We start from the raw sequence: 21,898 nt of genomic DNA, 5'->3' as shown, positions 1-21,898 counted from the left end.
CCCCCTATCCTGACAGAAGCCCTAAAAACCAGCTGCTCCCACAAACACCACCACAAACACCACCCCCCCAACACTCCTCCCATCACCCTGCACCAGTGAAGTGAAAGAGCCGTCCAGAGAAGGACAGCTACAAACTGCCACGGGTTCCTTTTGTGTTGATGGTTAATTGAAATGGAAAGCTACCGGGCAGCCGGAATTAGTAGAATGATTTCAAGTGAAGATCATACAGACCGGAATGTGAGCAAGTTTTGAATAAATAAATTAGGTCATTAATTTTGGAAAAAAAAAAAAGGATTAAAAAATCAGCACGGAAATAAAATAAACAAAAAGAGCTTTTTTTTTTTTTTTTTTTGCTTCCGAAAGAAAGGTGGCTGAGGAAAAATGCTCCGGACTTACTGATTTTTTGCTTTCCTTTTTCTCTTTAACTGTGGCTTTATTCAGTAGAGAGTGGCAAGTTGCCTACAGGACAGAGATGAGCACAAACATGTCACAGCACCAGCTACACACAGAGGGAGGAAACACAACATGAACACAAACCTGCAGCACAATATGCCATACAGACAGAATGGAAGGGTGTGGGGGGGGGGGGGGGGGGGGGGCACACTGTTCTCAGCCCCCCCCAACATGGTGCTAGCTGGGGGTGCGCCTGCGTGACTCTCATTGCCGGCGTGGTGTAAGCAGAGGCAGATTTGTCGAAACGCCCGACTAATGGCACTCCCTGATTCAACCGCTTGGGCTGATTCGAATCGGTGTCTGACGTCTGTCCGCTGATGGGTCACAGTTTTTCAAGCTAAAGTTGTCTGCTAGAGCGTGTGGCTGTCTTTCTGCGTGGCTGTGTTTCCAGACGAGCGAGTCATCGCGACTCCACAGGATCAAAAAATAAGCCCTCAGTCAGCGAGAGAGAGCGCACTTGTCTGAAATTGTTTTTTTTAAACGGGTGGCTGTTGGGCTCAGAAGGGAATATTCAGAGCTGCAGAGAGCGCTGGCTAATGACGGCATGGGTAACATGGCGACAGTCACTTTTCCTGTGTGACAGAGTTGCATGCGTCACCTCAGATCATCTATGGGTGGGGGCCAGGAAACGTGGTGCAGTGTGTGAAGGCTAGGCGGTACCCATAGGACAGAGGTCAGCTCTCATGAGAAAGTGTGACATCGGGAGTGCAGGCCAATACTGGAAGCTTGGAGTACTGCAGGGAACAGGGCGTCTGGGCTTCTGCCCACCCCCCCCCCCCCCACCCCAGAGCAGCTACTCCAAAGCCCCAGTCTGCTATACAAAGAAAGGGGAGGAACCCCAGAGCGCAGACCGAGCTGCCGCAGGGTCCCGGTGTGTGCGTGCGATCTGTTCCCACATGCGGCGCGTCTGCGCGTGGTCCGAGCGTGTCGGGGCTGCGGGCGGCGGGGAGTGGGGGGTGCAGAGCGGGCATTCCGCGGGGGGGTGCGCGGTGGCTTGAGCGGGCGGGCGGGCGCGGAGAAGGGGGGTGCGGGAGGTGCGTGGGGGGTGGGGTGGGGGTCGGGGAGGGAGACAGGGGGGTGTACCTGGAACAGACAGTGGCACACGCTACGGAGCTGCGGGGGGAACTCGCAGGATGAGTTGATGATGGCCAGGAAGAAGCGGTTGGTGATCTGTAACAGGTTGCGCTGGTTCTCCTCCAGGCTCTCCGTCGCCTCCAGCCTGCAAAGGGGGGGGATGGGAGGGCCACAGAAACAGGCGTCATTGGGGGGGGGCGGGGAGGACACACGCATTGCCTGTAAAAACACCTCCTTCGCAGAAGAGTGCAGTCAGCAAGTGGATGTGTGGCCAGCAGTGTGAGGTAGTGGTAAGGAGCAGGGCTAGTAACCAAATGGCTGCTGGTTCAATTCCCTGCTGGCGCACTGTTGTTGTACCCTTGGGCGAGTTACTTAAACCACAACTGCCTCAGTAAATATCCAGCCGTATGAATGGATAAAATTGTTGCCAATATAAGTCGCTCAGGATAAATGACAATAATATAAGGTCAGGTAATGGGTCTACCTGGTGGGGTCCACCTCGAAACTGATCATCTGCCACTCGGGAGCAGTGATGACCCCCCTGAGCAGGGGCTCCAGCAGCTTCTGCAGATAGTTGGCGCCATACACCTGAAACACAAGGAGAAGTGGAGAGGCCAATGGAACCGCGTCCTGCTACCATCCCCACATGTACACCTCACACAGGAGACTGTGCGGAATGGAAAGGTCTGTTCTACACGGCAACTCCCCGGTAAAACCAACACACAAGTACATACAGCTGCAAGCATCTGTGAACGAAGGCCAGGCACAGACTGGCACCCCACCCCAGCACACCACACCCATTGATGATACAATAATGACGTATTTGTCATTCATGTTGGTGGGACAAAAGATTGCCAAGGATTATAAATCATTTGCAAACAACAACATACTACACAAAAAGAAGGCCCACAGAAAAATCACTTCATCTACAAACACCTGACCTAAATGAACTAAAATAGAGTGCTGCATACAATGTGTGGTACTTCCTGCCTGAACACCAATACTGAACCATGAAAAGACCCTTTTAATGGGAGGATATTAAAAAGAGTCTCTCACACTTTCTCTATGGGGCATGAAAGCAGATGCTTAATGTCACACTGGGTGAAGTATGTTAAACAAAAAACAAAAAAGGGGCAGAAATAATAATAATAATCTTAATCTTAATGGGGTGTGTCCTGACCACTAAAATATTTGGTGACTTTTTACTACCTATATTGACAGGCTACGTTGCTTTATATACTATGTACTACAAAAATAAAATCAAAATCATGCCATGTAAATAAAAAGTAAAACAAAATAACTTCTTTAAAAATGGGAAGAAACTTATTTTCATTTTTTTAGGTCAGATGTATTAAATGAATTAATACAGTGGTATTATTACCAGCTGTACCCAGCAATTTCATTTTTGTGACACGCTTTGTTTCTTTAACCTGGTCCTGGATTTTTCAGCATAATTGAAAAGGCAGATTAGCATAGATTCAGTATGAGCTATTTCTGAAAACTTCTTATCATGTCTCCTCTACACGTTCCTTGTACAAGAGAAGCCACCAAATTTTAATAATTGCAAATGAACACACGTCTCGTGTGATACTCGCACATGATAAATACACGTAAGTGCTCCACATAAACAATATTCAAAGCGTACAGCTCCTGGTGTGTGTGGTTGACCAATGGGAGGTTGTCTGCCTCCAGCAGGTCAATCCTTATTGTCCCTTTTACCTTGAAACAGAAGGTCATGATTTTACTGGCCAGGCTGTTTCCGCGGAACAGTGTCTGCATGGAGTCGGCCAGCTCCACCTCCTTGGAGAACATGTTCCACAGCAGCTGGTACAGCAGGTGGCGGGAGTCGAAGAGCGTCACCAGCACCCGGGCCAGCTCGTCCTGGTGGGGACATCCACACGGTCACTCTGGGGCCCACCGACACACGTGCTTACAAGGGGACCGCGTCGGTAACCGACTTCGCAAACACGGCGCGACGGTGGTTCACATCCAACGTTCATAAATCTCTACGCACTGGCTGCGTGTGCAGCACTGATTCCCTAGAGTCTCAGTGGACTCTCAAAAGCTAACCTCGCTGAAGGAACTGGGTCACCTTATTCAACTGAAACAGTGTAATTCTGAATCAAACTGCAATTCAAACCGTAGTCAGACGCCACACGTGACCGTATTGGTGAGGAATAAGTTGGCCGGTTCTACCCACCCACTGCGAGCAGGGCACCACATTGGCCAGCGCCATGGCGATAGGCAGCTCCCCCTGGTCCCCCATCATGGTGACGAGCTCCACCAGCCTCTCGAAGCGGTCGGCCAGCACGGTCTCGGCCAGCGTGTCGAACTCTGTGCCCTGCTGCAGGATCTTGGTCAGCACCTCCATGAAGGTGGCCCGTGTCTGAAGGTCCTTGTGATAGCCCAGGCCTGGAGGGAAGGGTTAGGGTCAATCATCAACGCTACATGCTTGAGAAGCCAAGGTTCTTAAGCACTTATAGTGCATTAGCTAAAGTACCTGATATTTATATTCTGTTGGCTAAAACACTTGTATTGCACTGGATTAAGTATCTATATATCCATCGCTGATTGAAGTATTTATACAGTTACAATGCAATGGCTAAAGTACTTACACACTTTTTTTTTACTGACTAAAATGCTTACACCTTCCTTTCAGCTGGTTAGTTTTAAATCAAGAGACAGAGGAGTAAAATGAGATTAGAAGTCTTAACATGAACAAAACCATCTCTTCACATCCTAAACTCCACTTTCACACAGATCTTCAGACCTAAGCGTGGGAGGCAAACAGGGCTCGAAAAAGGTGATTGCTGGCACGTGTGCCGAGTGTGCGTCTGGCTGTGACTCCGTGCAGGCACGCATCAGCGGTCTGCACAGGTGCCAGCGGTCCGTGCAGGCGGCAGAGGTCTGCGCAGACACCGACACAGACAGCGCCTGGCTCACCGATGGAGTGCATGAGGCCGCTGTCCACGTTGGCGTTGAGCAGGTTGGACATGGCGAGGACGGTGCAGTGCCGCAGGGACGCCAGGCGCCGGGACATCCCGCGCTTGCGCCCGCCCACTTGCTGCCCGTCGTCCTCCACCTCGCTGCAGTCGTTCAGCAGGTTCATGAACAGCGTGAAGTACCTGGGAGGGGGGGGGGGGGGGGGGGGGGGCGAGGCGGAAACGGGCTTGAGTCCAAACCTGCTTCTCAAATATGCACTGAGCATCAGCCTTTGGGAAAGTTAATGAATAAAAGCAATCGCCAAATCAGATCTTAAATCAAATAACAGATTAATGATTACGCATAATACCTACATCTCTGGAGCATGACAGCGCTGTTGTGTGGAACTCCCTGCTTATCACAAAAGCATGGCTTTGTGTCTGCTATTCTATAATACTCACGACAGGAATATGTCTGTCTGTGGAAGGAAGGGTCTAACGTTCAGTATTTTGAGGAAAAATATGTTCAGAAGCAGCATTAATCAAAATCATAGCAGAATAAATCAAAAATCACCCAATCACTCAAATAACAAATAGATATTTATACATAATACCCATATCTTTTCAGCCTGCTTGGTCTACTCTTAAAAGTTGCTGAAAAGATTCCTTTCTGGCACCTTGTACTGGTGTGTGAAAAATGTGCGTTTGTGGAAAGTGGGACTTTAATGTTAGTAATCTTGAGGGTGAGTGGTGGAGACGGGTGGAGGTGCTCTTACTTCAGGAAGAGCTGGGACTTGGCCTCCATCAGCTCCACCCCGTCACCCTCCTCCGGCTGAAGGGGCAGCCCAGCCAACAGCGACACCACCGCCTCCATGCTGGCCTGGTCCAGGTCCCTCGTCAGGCACTTGACGTCGTCATCCGCCGCCTGGTTGGAGGTGCCCATCACCCAGTCTGTCAGGTACTCCACCATCTTGTTCCTGAGCAAAATAAGCAGGGTTAGCGCTTGCCTGTGCCCTTCGACCAGTATGATGTGAACAGCGCAGGAGATGCTGGACGCTTAGAGAAGAGGCTATTAGCCGGGGCTGAACCACACTGGTTATACGCTCATTTTCAACCACGATTCAACAGTGCCAAAGTCAATGGAGGCAAAAGCTAATCTCAGCAATGAATAAAATCACTGGACAATAACATCAGATAATAACAAAAGAATGCATTTGAAACATTCCAGAACTTCAAATTTTTAACACAGAGACATTGACTACATGTTCTGTCAAGACTGTTGTTTTCAGTCCAGCTAAACTGAGCTCCTCCAGCTGAGAGAAGCAGAAGGCCTTGGGGTCTACGGTCACATGACCAGCGTAGGAGCAGCAGTGTAGTGATCTGGTGGCCCCCACCTGAACTTCATCTCCTGGCAGAAGGAGAGGTCGTCCCGCCGCTCCATCATCACCTCCACCAGCTGGCACAGCTTGGTCTTGATCTGGATGGCGTGCACCATGTTTCCCAAGATACGCACGTACCTGCAGTTACAGAGACGGGGGGAGGGTGGAGACATAGCACCCAACTAATCGTCTAGAAATTCAACTCACTAAAAATAAGGAAGTAATAAATAAGGAATAAACAGTTTAACTACCAGGTGAAACATGCTGTTGGAATGTTAATCTTTGTGCCTCTCACTGGGAGGTACTGGAAAATGCCCTAAGCCAATTAGGAAGGCGTGTGAGAGAGAAGTCGCCTAGCGGCTTACCTGACCAGGTTGAGCATCATGGTCTCGATGCTGGCCTGGCCCAGGTGCTCGGAGCTGCCCTCAGTGTGGTTGTCCAGCAGGTTCTTCATGATGGCGATGGTCTGCTCCACAAACTGTGTGTTTGTGTCATTGATGGGGACCTAAAAGGGGACACACCTCCCTTTTACTAAAAGCCATCCACAATCCAGCAGATAATTTCTCCATACTTTACATTTGCAGGAGAAAAAATACAACAATGTGGTGAGTAAGATGCAGGCAATTAAGTTGCCAAGGCTGTGACTTCCAGTACAACTGTAGTTAGATGGCATTTAAATGAAATTGAGTAATTCAAAGGGGTGGGGCCACTCACCGGGCCCTGGGCGTCAAAGAAGCGGCTGATGCTGTTCTTGAGCTTGTTGAAGAGCATGGGGTAGAGGGCGGGGCTCAGCTCCAGCCCCACCAGGTCCCGCACCTTGGTGCGGATCTGCAGGCCCTTCTCGTGGCTGCACACCATGAGCGTCAGCAGCCGGTCCAGGAACTTGCTGAGCGGCGTCTCCACGTTGCCCTCGCTGGAGCCCATGGAGATCATGGAGCCCTTGCGCTCGCTCAGCGGGCCCATGGGCGGGCTGTAGGTGGCCAGGCCGGGCATACTGCGCTGCTGCAGACACACCCCTCCCAGCGCGCACAGGAAACCGGTCATGTTGATCCACTCCTGCACACACACACACACACACACACACACACAGGGAGGCATCATGTTAATCCACTCCTGCACACACACACACACACACACACAGGGAGGCGTCATGTCTTACTAAAAGACTGCCCGTTTTTAATAGGTCAGCAAGCGCTGCTTTAAAATACCCGCAAACGACTTTGAATCAGTCACACAAGCAGATGATACATTTTCAAGTGGATACAGACCCAAACGAACTGCACACAGAACAACTTGGGAAAACGTTATGTGAGCCGTGCTTGCCTGTTCCTCGATTTTCGTCTTTGGGTGATTGAGAATTAATTTCGTGGCGTGCTCCCACTTGGCGTGAGTGTCCTCCCAAGCCTGGGGGGCAGAAGAGAAGTGTTAGTCTGAGAAACGAGACTCGAGGCAGTCTGGGGCGTAAACTAAGCAGACACAGCGTATGTGTCTGTAGCACCGGGGGAAACCTCAAGTGTACGATGCCTGCAGGAGTCCTGGGCTTTAACCTGACACCACAGCGGGAAAAGAAGCTTTCAAAACACCTCTGACCCTTGAAATGAGAGTCTCAATTTAACAGACCAGCAGTCCACAATACACTAAATCGGAACAGCAACCAGACTACCACAGAGCTCGTGCTCAGGCATTAGCAATACACATCAGCATAAACATGAGCTATCTCTAAATGAAATGCTATGTTATCTTTCATCATGTCGTCATATAAACAGACACTGATAAAAAGCCACAGGGTGTCCATGGTGCACCATAGCTTTTACACGCTGCCCATATTGTCCCAGAAAGGCATAAACCTTGAATCATAAACCCTGAAGAACACAGGAGATATCAGGCTGAGAGATCAGCACGGCTGTTCAAATGTAGACACCGAGGCTGCTCCATTTGAATACTTTCCGAACACAACACTCACCAAACTGACAACATGAGTTGAAATGGTAACAACAGCCAAAAAGCAAAATCCAAATCTAAACACTGAAAGGACTGCAATTGACTGAGGCTCTGCTTCTAGACATAATTTGTTCCAGTCAGCAAAGCTGGTACAATTCCAATTTACTGGCTCAATACATAACTTACTGGCCACATATAAAAGCACATGGACTGCGTATGTAACGCTTATACATTGCTAACACGTGCTGGTGTTATGACATAAATATTTTAGTTAATAATCAATTTGACATAAAGATTGTTTGTAGGCAGTATCGTTTGCTGCCTTAAAATGTGGATTAGATTGATAATGCTTACTGGCCTAACAAGTAGTAATATATTGCAGATATTTTCAAAACTGAAAATGACACCTTTGTTTGCCTTAAATTAGACGGGAATTATGTACTGGCGCAAAAAAAGAATAATATCGCTGCTGATTTCCAAAACTGTAGCTGAAATCTATTTGTTAAATGCATCGCTGTCTTGGCAAAGCTGAGCGTTTCAAAATCCTTTGAGCAGCTAGCAACTCCCATCAGCTCATTAACTTTGTCCTCATTAAGGCGGCCTCTCACTACCGAATATATTCCATTTTGGACAGAACCCCATTTCAGCAGGCACATTTGACACTGGGATGGTGCAGGTCATCTCTGCCAGTTTGGCCCAGTTGGGGAAAATCTGGCTGAATTCCCTGATGAGAGTCTCACAGGCTGTATGAAGCTGCATTCCGCTCTATCCATGGAGTGCTGTCATGTAGGGTTTTTGATGTCTTTTTTGAGAGATTTCAATTTTGACAGAGCAAGAACAGAACAAGTTGTTTGTCTAGGAAGATAGCTACTGCAAGAAACATCTGATAGGCTATGCTTGTGAGCGTGTTGCAAGACGACATTAGCAGCTATGTATACTCTAGCTGCACACTAGATCAAAGTCTATCATCCGCCTTGTCAATTGGGTGTTTACAGGCCGACACTCAGTCATGCTCTGAGACTAATGTCTGCGCAGCAGGCTTGCGCAGTCTGGCACTGACCTCAGTGTTTCCTGCAGTTGGGTGTTCTATCCTTCTCAGCAGCGCCATGACTCTCTTCTGCAGGGCTGTGCAACCTGCAGAAACAAACACAGAGTGAGAGGGAGCACAGCATCTCTGAGCCAAGAGTACCCACACTGTTTTGTATGACATGTTGGTGCCCTCTAGTGGCATAACAGCAGATGACAGGTTAAAGTTGCAGCCTGTTTTGAATAAGGGGAGGAAAGCTACAGACCTAGAGCCAAGAGCTCTGTAGGTTACATTTCACATTGGGCCAGAATTGTAGAGTGAGAGATTGCCCTGGTTTATGCATGAAGGACATTTATCCAAACCAGAGGCAGTTCTGAGGAAACAGACCTTGACTGAACTTTTTTATCACACATCTCCACCCATTTTGCTTACTTTTTCAAACTGCCAAAAACTGAAAAGTCAGCTTTATCGCAAATGCAAAAAGAAATGTCTTGAAACATTTGCCCATGGAAAAATCTTGCAGTATAAAAATGTCTGTGCGTTGACCAAGCTGCTAAAAGACAATGGATGCATTTAGGATATGCATTCTTCGCCTTCGTGTGGGCGAGAGAGCCAGATGGTCAGCTAGAGTGAGCGTGGTGGGTCATACCTTTGGACATCATGTTGCTGACGGAGGCGAACTCGATGAAGGTGTTGTAGTTGGGCAGGATGGTCTGCACGGGCACCTCGTCCACGCCGCAGCGGATGTCCGCCTCCTCGCACAGGTGGCGGAAGCAGGACATGGCCACCAGCACTGCCTCCATGTCCGGGCTCCACAGGAACATGTAGAGACACACCTCCAGCTTGGTCTGGGCCTGCCGGCAGATGGGGATGCCGCTGCCCAGGGTGGCACTCTCCTGATGGGGGGGGGGGGGGGGGCAGAGGATGATCACGTATACAGCCACCTACCCACCACTGTCATCCTCACACTACCCACTGCCCACAAGACTCAAGGCTACTGCCTGACCCCGGGACACCATGTCCAAAACTGCATTACCCATGGTGCTTTGCAACTTGCCTTGTTCCTGAGGAGGAACTTGTTCCTGCAGATGAGGATCTCTCGCAGCCACTTGAGGATCTCTGTGCTGTTGATCATCTGGTGTCCAATCAGCTTCTTACAGATGAAGAACAGGACCTGGGAGCTGGAGGGACAAGAGCCACTGTGAGCATGAGGTCAGCCTCAGAGCAGCGAGGTCACCCGCAGCAAAGGACACCACTCATACCTGATGTCCCAAAAGGTCTCAATGGGTGCATCCGGATTCCACAGCTCAATGGTTTCTGGCTGATGTAAGACTAACAAAGCCTGGTGAACAAAAAAAAAAAAAAAAACATTAACAACTCTCAGTGGCTAGACCAGGACAGGCACTGCAATGTGTTTAAATGAAATGGAGGGAGGGGGAGAGAGAGAGAGAGAGAGAGATAGAGAGGGAACAAGGAAAGACAGGGAAAGAGAAAGAGAGAAGAAGCAAGGAGAGACAAGGCAACGAAGAGAGAGAGACAAGAAGAAGAATTTGAGACTGAAAAAGAGAGGGGTCGAGAAAGACAGACTAAAACTAAGCGACAGAGAAAACTGCAATCATCCCACTGCGAAGAAAGTGAGTCCACATCTCAACCACTTGGATTCCATGTTGCTGTGCTAGACGAAGACACAAACTGAGGCGACTCTGGTAGCGGAGCTGGCGAGGGCCTCACCTCCATGGCCTCCTGAGCGATCTCTCCCATGCTGGCCAGAGGAACCAGCTGCACCAGGCCTGTGATGAGCTCTGCCGTGCTGCTCTGGATCTCCTGGCCCTGCTTCCCCGGGTTCTGCAGTACCATGAGTGCCAAGTATCAATACACACGCACGTATGTGCACATTCATGCACACACACACGCAAACTGGAAAAATTGCATCAGACGTGCTGTAAAAGATCCTCATCAATGGCTTCAAACAAATGGAATTATGCAGTGACCCAAAAGCGTTACAAACAAACCAAAACTCTAACATTTTAGATTCTTCAAAACAGCCAAAAATAATTTTCCAATTAAATTTTTTTTGGAAAGAAATTCATACACAGGCATAAACTTCAGTATTTATGTGTAAAAAAATTCAAGACTTTAAACATAAGTCCTTAGATGAAAATGAATGTATGCTTCCCATTATCTCAATAAGGTGCGTCTAAACTTTTGGCTGGTACTATACAGGTTTACAAAATTTAACAACTAAAATCTACGTAGACGGGCTGCAGACTGCAATGTCGTCCTGTGAACATGCTGACTGGATACAGGCAATGAGTATCCCATGTCTAATACCACCGTTTCCAACACTAAGCATATGCTTACAAGTCCTTCCAAACCAGCATCTTAAAAATGATCCTAATACTAGGATAATCTGTGATAATCTCATCCATCTGAGGGGACTGAGGATAATCCCTTAACACAACTGAGCAAAATCACTTCAGTGTGTAAACGATACAAATCCCATATTAAATTCACATTAACAGAAAATCAAAGGGGTCATAATCTACAAGTCCCAGATCTGAGTGGATATTCACACATCTCCACTAGTGTGCAACATGACAACTCAAAGAGTTCCAGTATGAATCAGGGCCTAATTCAAAGTAAAGCCTGGAGCCCCAGGTTAGGGAGGAGAGCAGAGTGTGACCAACTCACATGCAGCATGAGCTTGGGGTCGGCATGGATCAGCTTGACTATGGCCAGCAGCAGGTACTTGTAACTCCTGGTGTCCAGATCAGTGGTCTTCTCTTTGAACTTAAGGCTGGTGGTCATCTTCTCTTTGAATGTGAGACTCTGGCACAATGGGAGAGAGAGAGAGAGAGAGAGACAGAGAGAGAAAGAGATATAGAGAGATGACTGATTGTGAACTAATCTGCACAGTAGAGGGAGGAGGTTTAGGGAGGGAAAGGAGGATGGGTGCGAAAGGGGAGGTGCAAAGGCAGTACTGAGGCCTTCACACTGGTTCCATCGACTTTCTCCCCTATGGTTTCTGGAACACTCCAAATGAAGACAGAGCCCTGCGGCAGAGGGGCGAAAGATGCACGTCTCGGGGTCACAGGACACACCCTGAACAAAAATGTGGTTTCGCATACTGGGGGCAGAGCCACAAAGAGCAGAGGGAAAATGAGGGACGACGGTCCTAGGGGGACAGGTCCAGATTTTGGATTTAACACATTTGCACACGTGAACACAACAGCCAAAAAAAAAAAAATCACACCGTGAGAATGAGGACAGTACGTTTGCTGGCTGATGCTCTCATCCAGAGAAACTTCAACAGATACATGCATGTCGTCCATATCTACGGTTGTACATTTACTGAAGCAGTTCAAGTTAAAAACCCTACCTGAGGGTTCAACAGCCGTGATGGACCCAGCAACCTTTGAGTTACAGACCTTGCTCCTTACTACTACACCAAAATGCAGCGCAGTGCCATCAAAGCTGTGAGGAAGGCATCCTCAGACTTCATAAAGGGCTGAAAAAATCCATAATCCTTGATGAAGTCTTAGCTTGCAATAAAACAAAACCCATCTGAAATGGTCCTCTAGATGGGTCCCTTGACTCCACAGCAGTGGGGACTTGGAGGCCCGTGATGTGATGACAAAAGGCCAAAACATATGACCATAAATGTATGAGCAGGGTGCCTGGACCTGATTTAGAGGTCAGTTCATTCAGATGAGACAGCCTGCTATACACTGCTGCACAGCCCTCATTCACCTACACAACCAAGTCCATTTTTCTCCATGCTGTGTTGAAAACATGGACTTCTATAATATAGCTTCTGTTCCCTATCCTTGTCCAATTTTATGTCTCTATGGTTCAAATCCTGTATCTAGACAGGTCGGGAGCAGTGTTTTTGACTGGATGTTGAGCTAGAGTTGTACGCCGGCTGGTGCACTGACCATCCCCACCGCACCATCACTGGACAGGAAGCAGTGACGATTCAGAGCAGCCAAAGCTGATAACGCAGGCCCCACGGCACAAACACTCCCTGCGGCCTATACTCCGCCAAGACCGATAGCCTGTGCCAGTTCCACAGCCGGTGTACCTCCACCAGGAACTCAGGCCTGGGCGACGTACAGTGGGATGGCTCCTTTTCACTGGTCACACAGAGGCTGTCTGCTCTTAAAGCTCTCAGCAGTGTCCGAGGGGCCAAAATCACTCTGCCATGCCACACACTGGCCACTAGAGGTAGAGGAGAGCAGAGGCACACCCCCATAGCTCAAGCCTCCCTCAGTAAAACACGACCAGCAGCATCCCCTCCCCTGCAGGTGGACCACGGAGCCAGATCAGAGCACGCAGGGGCAGAACACACTGACCTCACGGGGACCCACAGCGCCACTTAGGGGAGACACGGCGCAACCTCATCCCGGCACAAACAAAGGAGCATGCTGCGGGTGTGCGCGGGGTGGGGAGGGGGCAGAGGAGGCGGGGCACAGAGGGGTCCGCTCCAAGCCTGGGCAATGGCGCCCCCTTCGAGAGGAAAAGCACAGCAACCCAAAAAGAGGTAGGGACTGTGAAGCATGCCACACGAGCTAACAGCTAGCAGAGACGGAGAGTGGGGGGGGGGGGGGGGGGGGGGCGCCAGGGCTGGGCACAGAAACGGCAGGGGCTCCTTCTGTAGCAGCCAGGGGCCAGCGGGAGAAGGGGGCGGAGTCATACAGTACTTACGTACAGCGACAGAGGCCCACTGCCATGCAAAACAGTGACTGGGCGGCATCTGATCGATCAAGTGAGCGACAGCAGCCGGTAAAAGAAAATCAAGAGGAAGAGGGAGGTGGAGAAAAAAGAAAGGGGGGAAAAAAGACAAGGAGCAGAAGACAAAGCGCCACAAAGTCAATGCCATCAGAGGGCAGATGCTGTATCTCCACAGCACAGAGCTGGCCATCTTAACACCTCACTTGCTGGAGCACGCAGTTACAGATGAGAGATGGAGTCAAAGACACAGAGCGAGGAGCAGGGTGAGTGAATGAGGTTTAGTAGAATAAAGTTATCTGAGGAGAGGAAAATAAAATTCATTTATATCATCATGCAGTCTCAGCTGTGATGGAGATTGACCCCAGGACAGGAAAGGCTTGCCCCACTACTATGTCCTGCTGTGACCTTTCTGGAAGAATGGAGAAAGACAGCAACATGTCTCCACCAGGGGGCGCACTAGAGCCCTGATTTTTTTCTACTAGTAAGCCAGAGGCCTCTCCCGCTAATTGTATAGGCGTTGGTGGGGGGTGGGGAAGTGGGGGTCTGGTGGACCACTCAGGGTCAAAAGGGGTCATTCTGTAGCCTCAGGTGAGAGTGTGAAACTGCAGGTCAGATTGGTGTTCTTGGGCCAAACCGTCGTGTGTGTCTGTCGAGAGCTGCATGTACATGCATGTGCGTGTGCATGAGAGACCATTTTAGAGGTCAGATATGGTTAGTTTTGGAAGGGTAGTGGGGGGGGGGCACTTACCGGGGTCATGCGCAGGGGGGCGTGTGCGCTGCACCCCTGCATCACGCGGCCCAGGGTTTCGGCAAACATGGTGCGCAGCTCGCCCGAGTAGCAGTACACCGCATCGATCTTGGGCCACCAATCCAGGGGAGACTACGGAGAGAGAAGAGGCCCACACTGAGCTCTTTCTGTGTGTTCATGGGACTGCTTCATGGACAAGCACCAAAGGACGGAGTCAGGGCTGAGTTTTGGGGAAGCTGGGGTAGAGGTGGAGAGATTGGGGCAGACACTGGTATGAAACCCCTCCCTTATGTCTTTGGGGGAGAGGAGGAACCACACCGCAGCAAAGACCAAAAGGATCCACCAGGCATTCTAGTCTATTTTGGACATTCTACTCATGGTCAGGAAGCATAACTATGGCAGACTACAGAGTCAGAGCAGAAACTGGCTAGCTGCTAATGTGGGGCTGACCATACACACACACACACACACACACACATTCTCGCATGCCTTCTCGCACGTACTCTCGCACACACCACCACTCCTCCACCCTCACAGTAGCTGTAATAAAGGCAGCGTTGTACTGAATCTCCCTCGGAGTAGTGCAGACTGGGATACACGCACACAGCATGCATCCCACTGTCTGCACTACTTCCTCTTTATTGACTACAACTTGAGAGCAGCAGACAGATCTATTTAAAGTACATTACAGATGGTGACATCACCTGCTGGAGTCCATGATAAAAGATTCATTAGTGCCCGATGTGAGGGATGGACAAGTAAGCAGCTCTGGAATACTGCAAGGGTGTATGGACACTGTGGGATACTTAAAGGAGTGTGTGTGTGTGTGTGTTGTGGACCACTGTTCAGGGGTGTGTATGTGCTGTGGGACACTGTACAGGAGTGTGTGTGTGCGCGAGTGTGTGAGTGTATGTGAGTGTGTGTGTTTATTGTGGGACACTGTATGAGTGTGAGTGTGTGTGCTGCGGGACACGGCAGTGTGTGTGTGCGAGGTAAACAAAGATTTGTGATGCAGCAGTGTCTTACATTGGTGATGATCCTGTGCAGGGAGTTGACCAGGACGAAGTGGAAGGTGGGCGGAGAGGAGGAAGCCAGGCAAACCTGTGAGAGAGAGGGAGAGGTCAGTACACAGCCAGGACAGTGGAAGCCCCCCAGAGAGAGAGGGAGAGGTGGACACACCCCAGAGAGAGGAGGAGAGGTGGACATACCCCAGAGAGAGGGAGAGGTGGACATACCCCAAAGAGAGAGGGTGAGAGGTGGACACACCCCAGAGAGGGAGAGGTGGACATACCCCAAAGAGAGAGGGAGAGGTGGACATACCCCAAAGAGAGAGGGAGAGGTGGACACACCCCAGAGAGAGGAGGAGAGGTGGACATACCCCAGAGAGAGGGAGAGGTGGACATACCCCAAAGAGAGAGGGTGAGAGGTGGACACACCCCAGAGAGGGAGAGGTGGACATACCCCAAAGAGAGAGGGAGAGGTGGACATACCCCAAAGAGAGAGGGAGAGGTGGACATACCCCAAAGAGAGAGGGAGAGGTGGACACACCCCAGAGAGAGGGAGAGGTGGACATACCCCAAAGAGAGAGGGAGAGGTGGACATACCCCAAAGAGAGAGAGTGAAAGGTGGACATAGCCCAGAGAGAAAGGGAGAGATATGGACATACCCCAGAGAGAAGGAGGGGGACATACCCCAGAGAGAGGGGGAGAGGTCAGTACCAGTGAACACAGTGGATACAGCCCAGAGGGCGAGATGTTTCAAGATGCTTCATTCGACGTTTCAAAGCAAACACTGTTCTGTAACAGTGCATTCTGCAGCGTTAATTAATTAGTATGTATATGTTGGGAAAAAGAAAAGAAAAATGCTATGGGACAATTTCAACAATTCAGCGGAACAACTTAGCCAACACAGTAATTTAGCATACAATTTAACAAACGACCGTGAAAACGTGATCTTGTAGTTTGCTTTTTACTTGTCAAACTGTCCATAAACCGCCCGACCGCTTTGCACCGGTGGTAGGAAGTTTCACTCTCTCTCATAACGCGACTGGCGTGACTCATTTCAGACGGCACGCAGAGTTCGGCTGCCGGATCTGGCTCCTCGGGGCACTGTGGCATTTCTGTCAGGAAGTCCCTGCGGCGGTGCCGGCCCTGCCCTGCGCTCGAGCGGACGGGCGGGGTCGGCCTGAAGCGGCCGCGCTGCGGTCTCGAGTGAGGCTGAAGACCATTCCCACAAGAGCTCAACGGAAACGTGACAGCGACAATACTAGAGAGAGCACACCGCGTGCAAGGCTTTTAATTTACTGTAAAACAAAGCCAAAGCAGGAAAGCAGAGCGCTGCTTGTTAACGTGCTGTCCTCTGATCGGATGTTTTGGTCCTATAGAACATCCAAATGTGTCAAATGTTATTTTTAGGTCTTCTCTGTGTGATGGACACACATAATCTGCAACGTTACTTTGACCTCAATGTCAAAGGAGAAAAATACACGATAATTCAATAAGGCAGCAGGAAAACAGTATCATATATCGACAAATGTGCAGAACAAGAAGAACTAAAGACCACACCCCTCCTCACAGCAGAAGTGATGACTGAACGAGCCACTGGATCCTCTACTATCCAAAGCAGAGACATAAATACTTTCCGCAACCTTAATGGAACATCTGTCATGCAGAGAAAGAAGCAAGTTCAATTGGACGCGGCATCATAACCTATGTTATAAAAACGATTTTAGAAAACCTGGGCTGTGCGCTCACAGAGTGACTAAAAACCACTGATGCACTTTCAATCATATTTAATTAGCTGAGTTAACGCTGATGGATTGATAGCATTTGAATAGTGTGACTTTTCATCCTGTTTTGCATTTCCTATTCATCAGTACTCTGTATGTTGTTCGGCTCAGCTCAACATAGCTCAGCCAGGCTGTGGACTAGCTTAAACGCTGCAAGTTTTGATTGCCCTGGGGTACTGAAGAAGCCTGCCTGGCATGACCCACTTGGGCTCCTAAATCAGTACTTACCTTTTACTGAAACAAGTTAATCAAAAAAACCTGTTCACTGCTGCATTGTAGATAACCGCAGTGTAAAACTACCGTATGTATACAGTCCAATGCAGCCATCACAGTTCCACCACTGTGGAAGCAAAAAGGGTCCCTGGCTTTTGCCCCACTGATACTGGGTAGGCGAATCACAGAGTCTGCTACAAATGATACAACACAGGCAACGCTGGCCATTATCCTCAGACTGCACCCAACAGCACCATTGTTTATTTATGACTGTTGTCTTGATATTGTTGTATTAAATATTGTCTTGATAATCTATAGCCAATAACAAGTCATACTTATTTGGGCAATAAAATCCACGCCACTCCTGCTGAAAACCACACATGGTCATGTGACTTTAGTCATCATGTTGTGGCCATGTGCTTTTATGCATCACCCTAATGATGAGGCACACTGGAAATGCCAAAGCAGTGTGAACCCCCCAATACACACTTTTATGAACACTAAAGTGAGACTTCGTTCTTATGCCAGCTTTAGCATCACAAACTCTTACGCATACACCCCCGTAACTTTCGGAGCTTCACACAGTGTTACTTTCTGTGTTAGTTACAGACTGACCTTAAAGTGCTGGTTGTTGTGAGGGTTGATGCGGAAACATGAGACGAAGCAGTCAATCATTAGGTCGACGTCTGCGCTCTGGCTGCCCGCCCCTCGTGAGAAAGGCTTGGCCGGGTTGAAGAGCAGTGCCTGAAGGGAAGCGGAGGAGAGATGGTTACACTTCCAACAGACACCGAGCTCCATTTTCTGCTGAACGTACACCCAAGGAAAGGGCTGAACTGTACACTGCTCCTATAAACACAGCTTCACGCTGTGGCTTCGTATTAAGACTCTGTGGTGGTGCGCCTTTGGGGGAAAGAGTGTAAGCAGAATGAAAAAGCCTGGGACGTGAGGGGAGATGGCTGGTGCAGTGTATGCAGCAGGGTAGCAGAGGGCAGTAGAGAGGCCTGACCTTGAGGTCCACGACGATGGACTGCACCAGCAGGAAGATGACCGAGTGGTCCTCCCAGTTGATGTAGGTGGAGGCTTTGCAGAGCTTGACGCAGGCGATGGCGGCGCTCTCCGTCAGCTGCTTGCTGCCGCCGTGGCCAGCCAGGGCCTTCCTCAGGTTCTCCAGGAACAGTTTCTGTAAGGAGAGCAACCCCCACCCCTGTTCAGCCAGTGTCACCTCAACAGTGTGTGCCCTCGTCAGGGTCACTGTCTCAATCTCTCCAGCCCTCTTTGTAGATAAAGCTCATGGTTCTGTCTTCCCCCCCAACCCTGTGACGGTTTGTGTGTCATTATCCTGGAGAGTGTTTCTACTGGGTGTCTCTGTGTACATTTCAGCCAAATGAGGGGGTGTGCTTTCGTGTGTGTGTCTGTGTATGTGCGTCTCACCTTGTTGACCTTGCTCTCTTCCACCACCTCTCGGCAGATTTCCTGTGTGATGTTGGGGCAGAGGATGAGGAGGATGATCTGCAGGGGCCACACGGCCGCCTTCCTCTTGGCGCTCTCGGCGAAGCTGTCCACCAGGTCGAACAGCTTCTCTGCGCAGTCTGGAGGGAGCGAGGCACACACAGCCATTGTCAGCACCGTCACTAGCGACACGTTCACTGCGGCTCGCGATACCTTAGGCCTGCTCATACAGCAAGAGCTCCAGTATCCTTCAACGAGCCCGGCGATACGTCCACCACAGCCTGGCCATGTAATGTGGAGCCACCATAAAGTCTGGAGACCTATAGTGTGGTGTAGAGGTCCTTGACCCCAGGTAATGTGTTACTTATCTACACTAGACACTTCACCTTCTGTTCCACTAACAGTCCTGCTGTAAAGGTTTGAACATAAAACTTAGCCACACTCACACAGGGCCTCTTGCTTTACCAGTGAATAATGTAACAAGCATATAAGATAAAAGAAGCTACTGCCACAACACAACGTGCCAACAAACACCACTAAAGTCACATTCCAGGGTTAAACTACAGCTTCTCAAAAGAGTGACACCCAGTCAATAATTTCTGGATGTTCTTCTCTAGATGTCCTCCTTCAAATACATCACCTATGAAAGTGTTCACCTAGAGGCTGGCAAGCCGCCCAGTAATGCAGTGCAAGAGGTAAACTGGGTATGTGGCACAGGAGTGGAGGACCTCAGATGAAACCAAATCTTGGAACTGTAGGGTTAACCCCCCTACCCTGCTCCCTCACTCACCTGCCATATCAGTCTGTGGACGCTGGTACAGCATGGTGAACTCATCAGGGTAGTTCTCCACCCAGTTCCAGAAGGCCTGCAGAGAGAGAACGAACGAGGGAGAGAGAGACAGAGCAACAGACAGCATCAGACACCTGCTGCAGGGCGCACCAAAAAAGCTCACATAAACTGCGTTCTGTGATAACACCCTGTGTTGATTTAACGTCAGAACTAGGAAAGCCGATCAAAGGAGGGCGGTATTTTATCAGGATGCCTGAATATCAGCACTGCAGCCTCGGTGTAAAGCTAACAAATATCAACACCAGGTGGCAGCAGTGAGCCCTCGGGGACCGCAGCCTCCACCTGGATTACACTGTTACGAAGGGATGCTGGAAAGCAGACCTTTTCCAAACTGTTGATGACGCTGAGCTGGGCCGGCTTCTTCAGGGCCTTGAATTTAAACACTGTTTCTGTAGGGGAGAGAATCCATTTGATTATATTCATGAGCACCTAACAGCTTGGTGGTAAAGGTGGTAAGACAAATTGACTAGAGAAAACTGAAATCCATGTCAATAGGTTTGTCTGCTCTGTAGGCACTGTTAACTGTAGAACTATACAGACATGCAGCTTTAGGACAGATGGGGCATACCTTGCAGCAGCCTCTTGAGCTTGGCACAGTCCACATTAATGTACTGTATAAGCTCGATGTCGTGGACGTCCACAGTGTCCTCTGAGCAAACGGTGAGCTCCTGCAACCTACGAGGGATGGGGAGAGGAGAGCAGGGTCAGAGCTTTTCAGAGAGTGTGGGAAGGGGGCTGCGATGTGCTCACAAGCATGGACTGCTCCTCGACACCGCAAACGCAAGCTACAGCACACAGGCTATGGTAACACAACACCTTTCCTCACAGATTCAGAAAACTGTGCCAGCTTTTAGTCTGAACCGCCATATTCAATGTTGGGAATGTCTGAAGAATCCTTTTGCATGTTCCCACTTACAAAAACATCTTGTCGAATCATACACTTTTCTCATATTTGCCGTAAATGTACACCAAACCATAATCAACAGAGCTAAATCAGGAACACCGTCAATTCTAAACCATGTTTGGATTTAAGTCAGGATAGTCTGATTTTAAGCTAGTTTTAGAAGTTCACAGGGAGCGTTTCACACTGCACTTGGTAACTGACACACCAACCCTTCCATACTGAACAGAGGAAGAAACAAGTTCTATACTACTGTGAATGTACACTACCCTAAATGCTATTTTCCATCCCTGTGCATCTGGGCAACAGCACAGAGAGCAGACTGTGAATACTTTTCCAGCTGTGTGTGTGTGTGTGTGTGTGTGTGAGAGAGACACACCACTGAAAAACAGTCGTACGTGTAACCTCAGTGTCCCATTCTTCCTCAATGGCAAAATCGCATTAGAAGAGGACACCCATTCTACAGGGTGAGAGAGGTTGAAATGCACTCTCTTGTGGTGAAATGTTGGCATTAGACAGGCTGGGTGAGTGAGCAATCTTTTTAAAGCTAAAAGCCAGACTGGAGAGAGCGTCCGCGAACGAGTGAAGTGAACTTTCACGCCCCCAACCACCATGTTTTAATAAGCAGCCACCTCTCTGCTCCATTTGTTTGTTTGAGTCTTTCGATGGCGACGTTTACGCACATGCACGCGTGCAGAGTCACTCTGCTGAAACCCAAACTGGACCGCACAACAGAAAGGAGAGACACTCTCTCCCTCTAGCAAATAATTCATAAACCCCTGTGGTTAATGGATATATCAGATGTGTTCTCCCCTCCATCTGCACCATCACCCGGCTCAGGCGCAGTCTGAGACTCTCTCACACACACACACACACACACACTCTCGCCTACACCCTGACACAGTGACACATAAACGCTTCTGTGGTACCACAATATAGACACAAATATCCTGTCACGGTGCCTCACTGGGCCACAATGCACACGCTCGTGCAAATGCACACACATACAGCCTCTCACGCTACCACAAGACACACACACATCCTGTCACAGTATCGCAACACACAACTGCAAGCACAAACACATACTGCACCACTATATATACATATAGAACCTAACATACCAACACACACACACTCCTTCTCACAGTACCACAAGACAGACAGAACCACACACACACACACACACACACACACACACACACACACACACACACACACACACACACAGAGTCAGACCAGCCCTGTCCAGCAGAGCTTGTAGAGAATGAGCTCCTAGTGAAACCCTACTCCCAGCGCCGCACACAAAGGCCTTCTTTATAAAAGTTGCTGGCGGAGCGGAGAGCAGGGAACAGCTCGCCCCCCCTTCCTCCTCCCTGCCCAACCCGGCTAAGCCTCCCTCTAGCCCCCTCACTCTCCCAGCTGC

The 21,898-nt window shown here is 49.5% G+C and overlaps 1 protein-coding gene across 4 annotated transcripts in view; it reads right to left on the bottom strand.

Moving 5' to 3' along the window:
- LOC118775757 (neurofibromin) overlaps positions 1 to 21,898 on the bottom strand; it is a 94,893-nt gene that overhangs the window by 57,725 nt on the left and 15,270 nt on the right. For 2 of the 4 annotated variants that reach the window (XM_036525830.1, XM_036525831.1), the window contains exons 5-29: positions 20,143 to 20,249; positions 19,896 to 19,963; positions 19,515 to 19,590; positions 18,707 to 18,864; positions 18,282 to 18,455; positions 17,891 to 18,019; positions 15,301 to 15,375; positions 14,275 to 14,406; positions 11,487 to 11,624; positions 10,527 to 10,640; positions 10,058 to 10,137; positions 9,853 to 9,976; positions 9,445 to 9,691; positions 8,829 to 8,902; positions 7,151 to 7,231; positions 6,542 to 6,883; positions 6,193 to 6,332; positions 5,843 to 5,965; positions 5,225 to 5,425; positions 4,471 to 4,652; positions 3,728 to 3,939; positions 3,247 to 3,408; positions 2,012 to 2,115; positions 1,537 to 1,672; positions 397 to 459 (exon numbers count right to left, since the gene is read on the bottom strand). In XM_036525830.1, the coding sequence (XP_036381723.1) occupies positions 397 to 459; positions 1,537 to 1,672; positions 2,012 to 2,115; positions 3,247 to 3,408; positions 3,728 to 3,939; positions 4,471 to 4,652; positions 5,225 to 5,425; positions 5,843 to 5,965; positions 6,193 to 6,332; positions 6,542 to 6,883; positions 7,151 to 7,231; positions 8,829 to 8,902; positions 9,445 to 9,691; positions 9,853 to 9,976; positions 10,058 to 10,137; positions 10,527 to 10,640; positions 11,487 to 11,624; positions 14,275 to 14,406; positions 15,301 to 15,375; positions 17,891 to 18,019; positions 18,282 to 18,455; positions 18,707 to 18,864; positions 19,515 to 19,590; positions 19,896 to 19,963; positions 20,143 to 20,249 (3,442 nt within the window). The remainder of the gene's footprint in view (positions 1 to 396; positions 460 to 1,536; positions 1,673 to 2,011; positions 2,116 to 3,246; positions 3,409 to 3,727; positions 3,940 to 4,470; positions 4,653 to 5,224; positions 5,426 to 5,842; positions 5,966 to 6,192; positions 6,333 to 6,541; positions 6,884 to 7,150; positions 7,232 to 8,828; positions 8,903 to 9,444; positions 9,692 to 9,852; positions 9,977 to 10,057; positions 10,138 to 10,526; positions 10,641 to 11,486; positions 11,625 to 14,274; positions 14,407 to 15,300; positions 15,376 to 17,890; positions 18,020 to 18,281; positions 18,456 to 18,706; positions 18,865 to 19,514; positions 19,591 to 19,895; positions 19,964 to 20,142; positions 20,250 to 21,898) is intronic. The other 2 variants (XM_036525832.1, XM_036525833.1) reach the window with 1 other exon arrangement.

This window comes from Megalops cyprinoides, chromosome 3 (assembly GCF_013368585.1).
Source record: "Megalops cyprinoides isolate fMegCyp1 chromosome 3, fMegCyp1.pri, whole genome shotgun sequence".
Taxonomy (NCBI): Eukaryota; Metazoa; Chordata; class Actinopteri; order Elopiformes; family Megalopidae; genus Megalops; species Megalops cyprinoides.
Note: the sequence above shows the minus strand (reverse complement) of the source record. Positions and strands in the feature narration are given on the sequence as shown.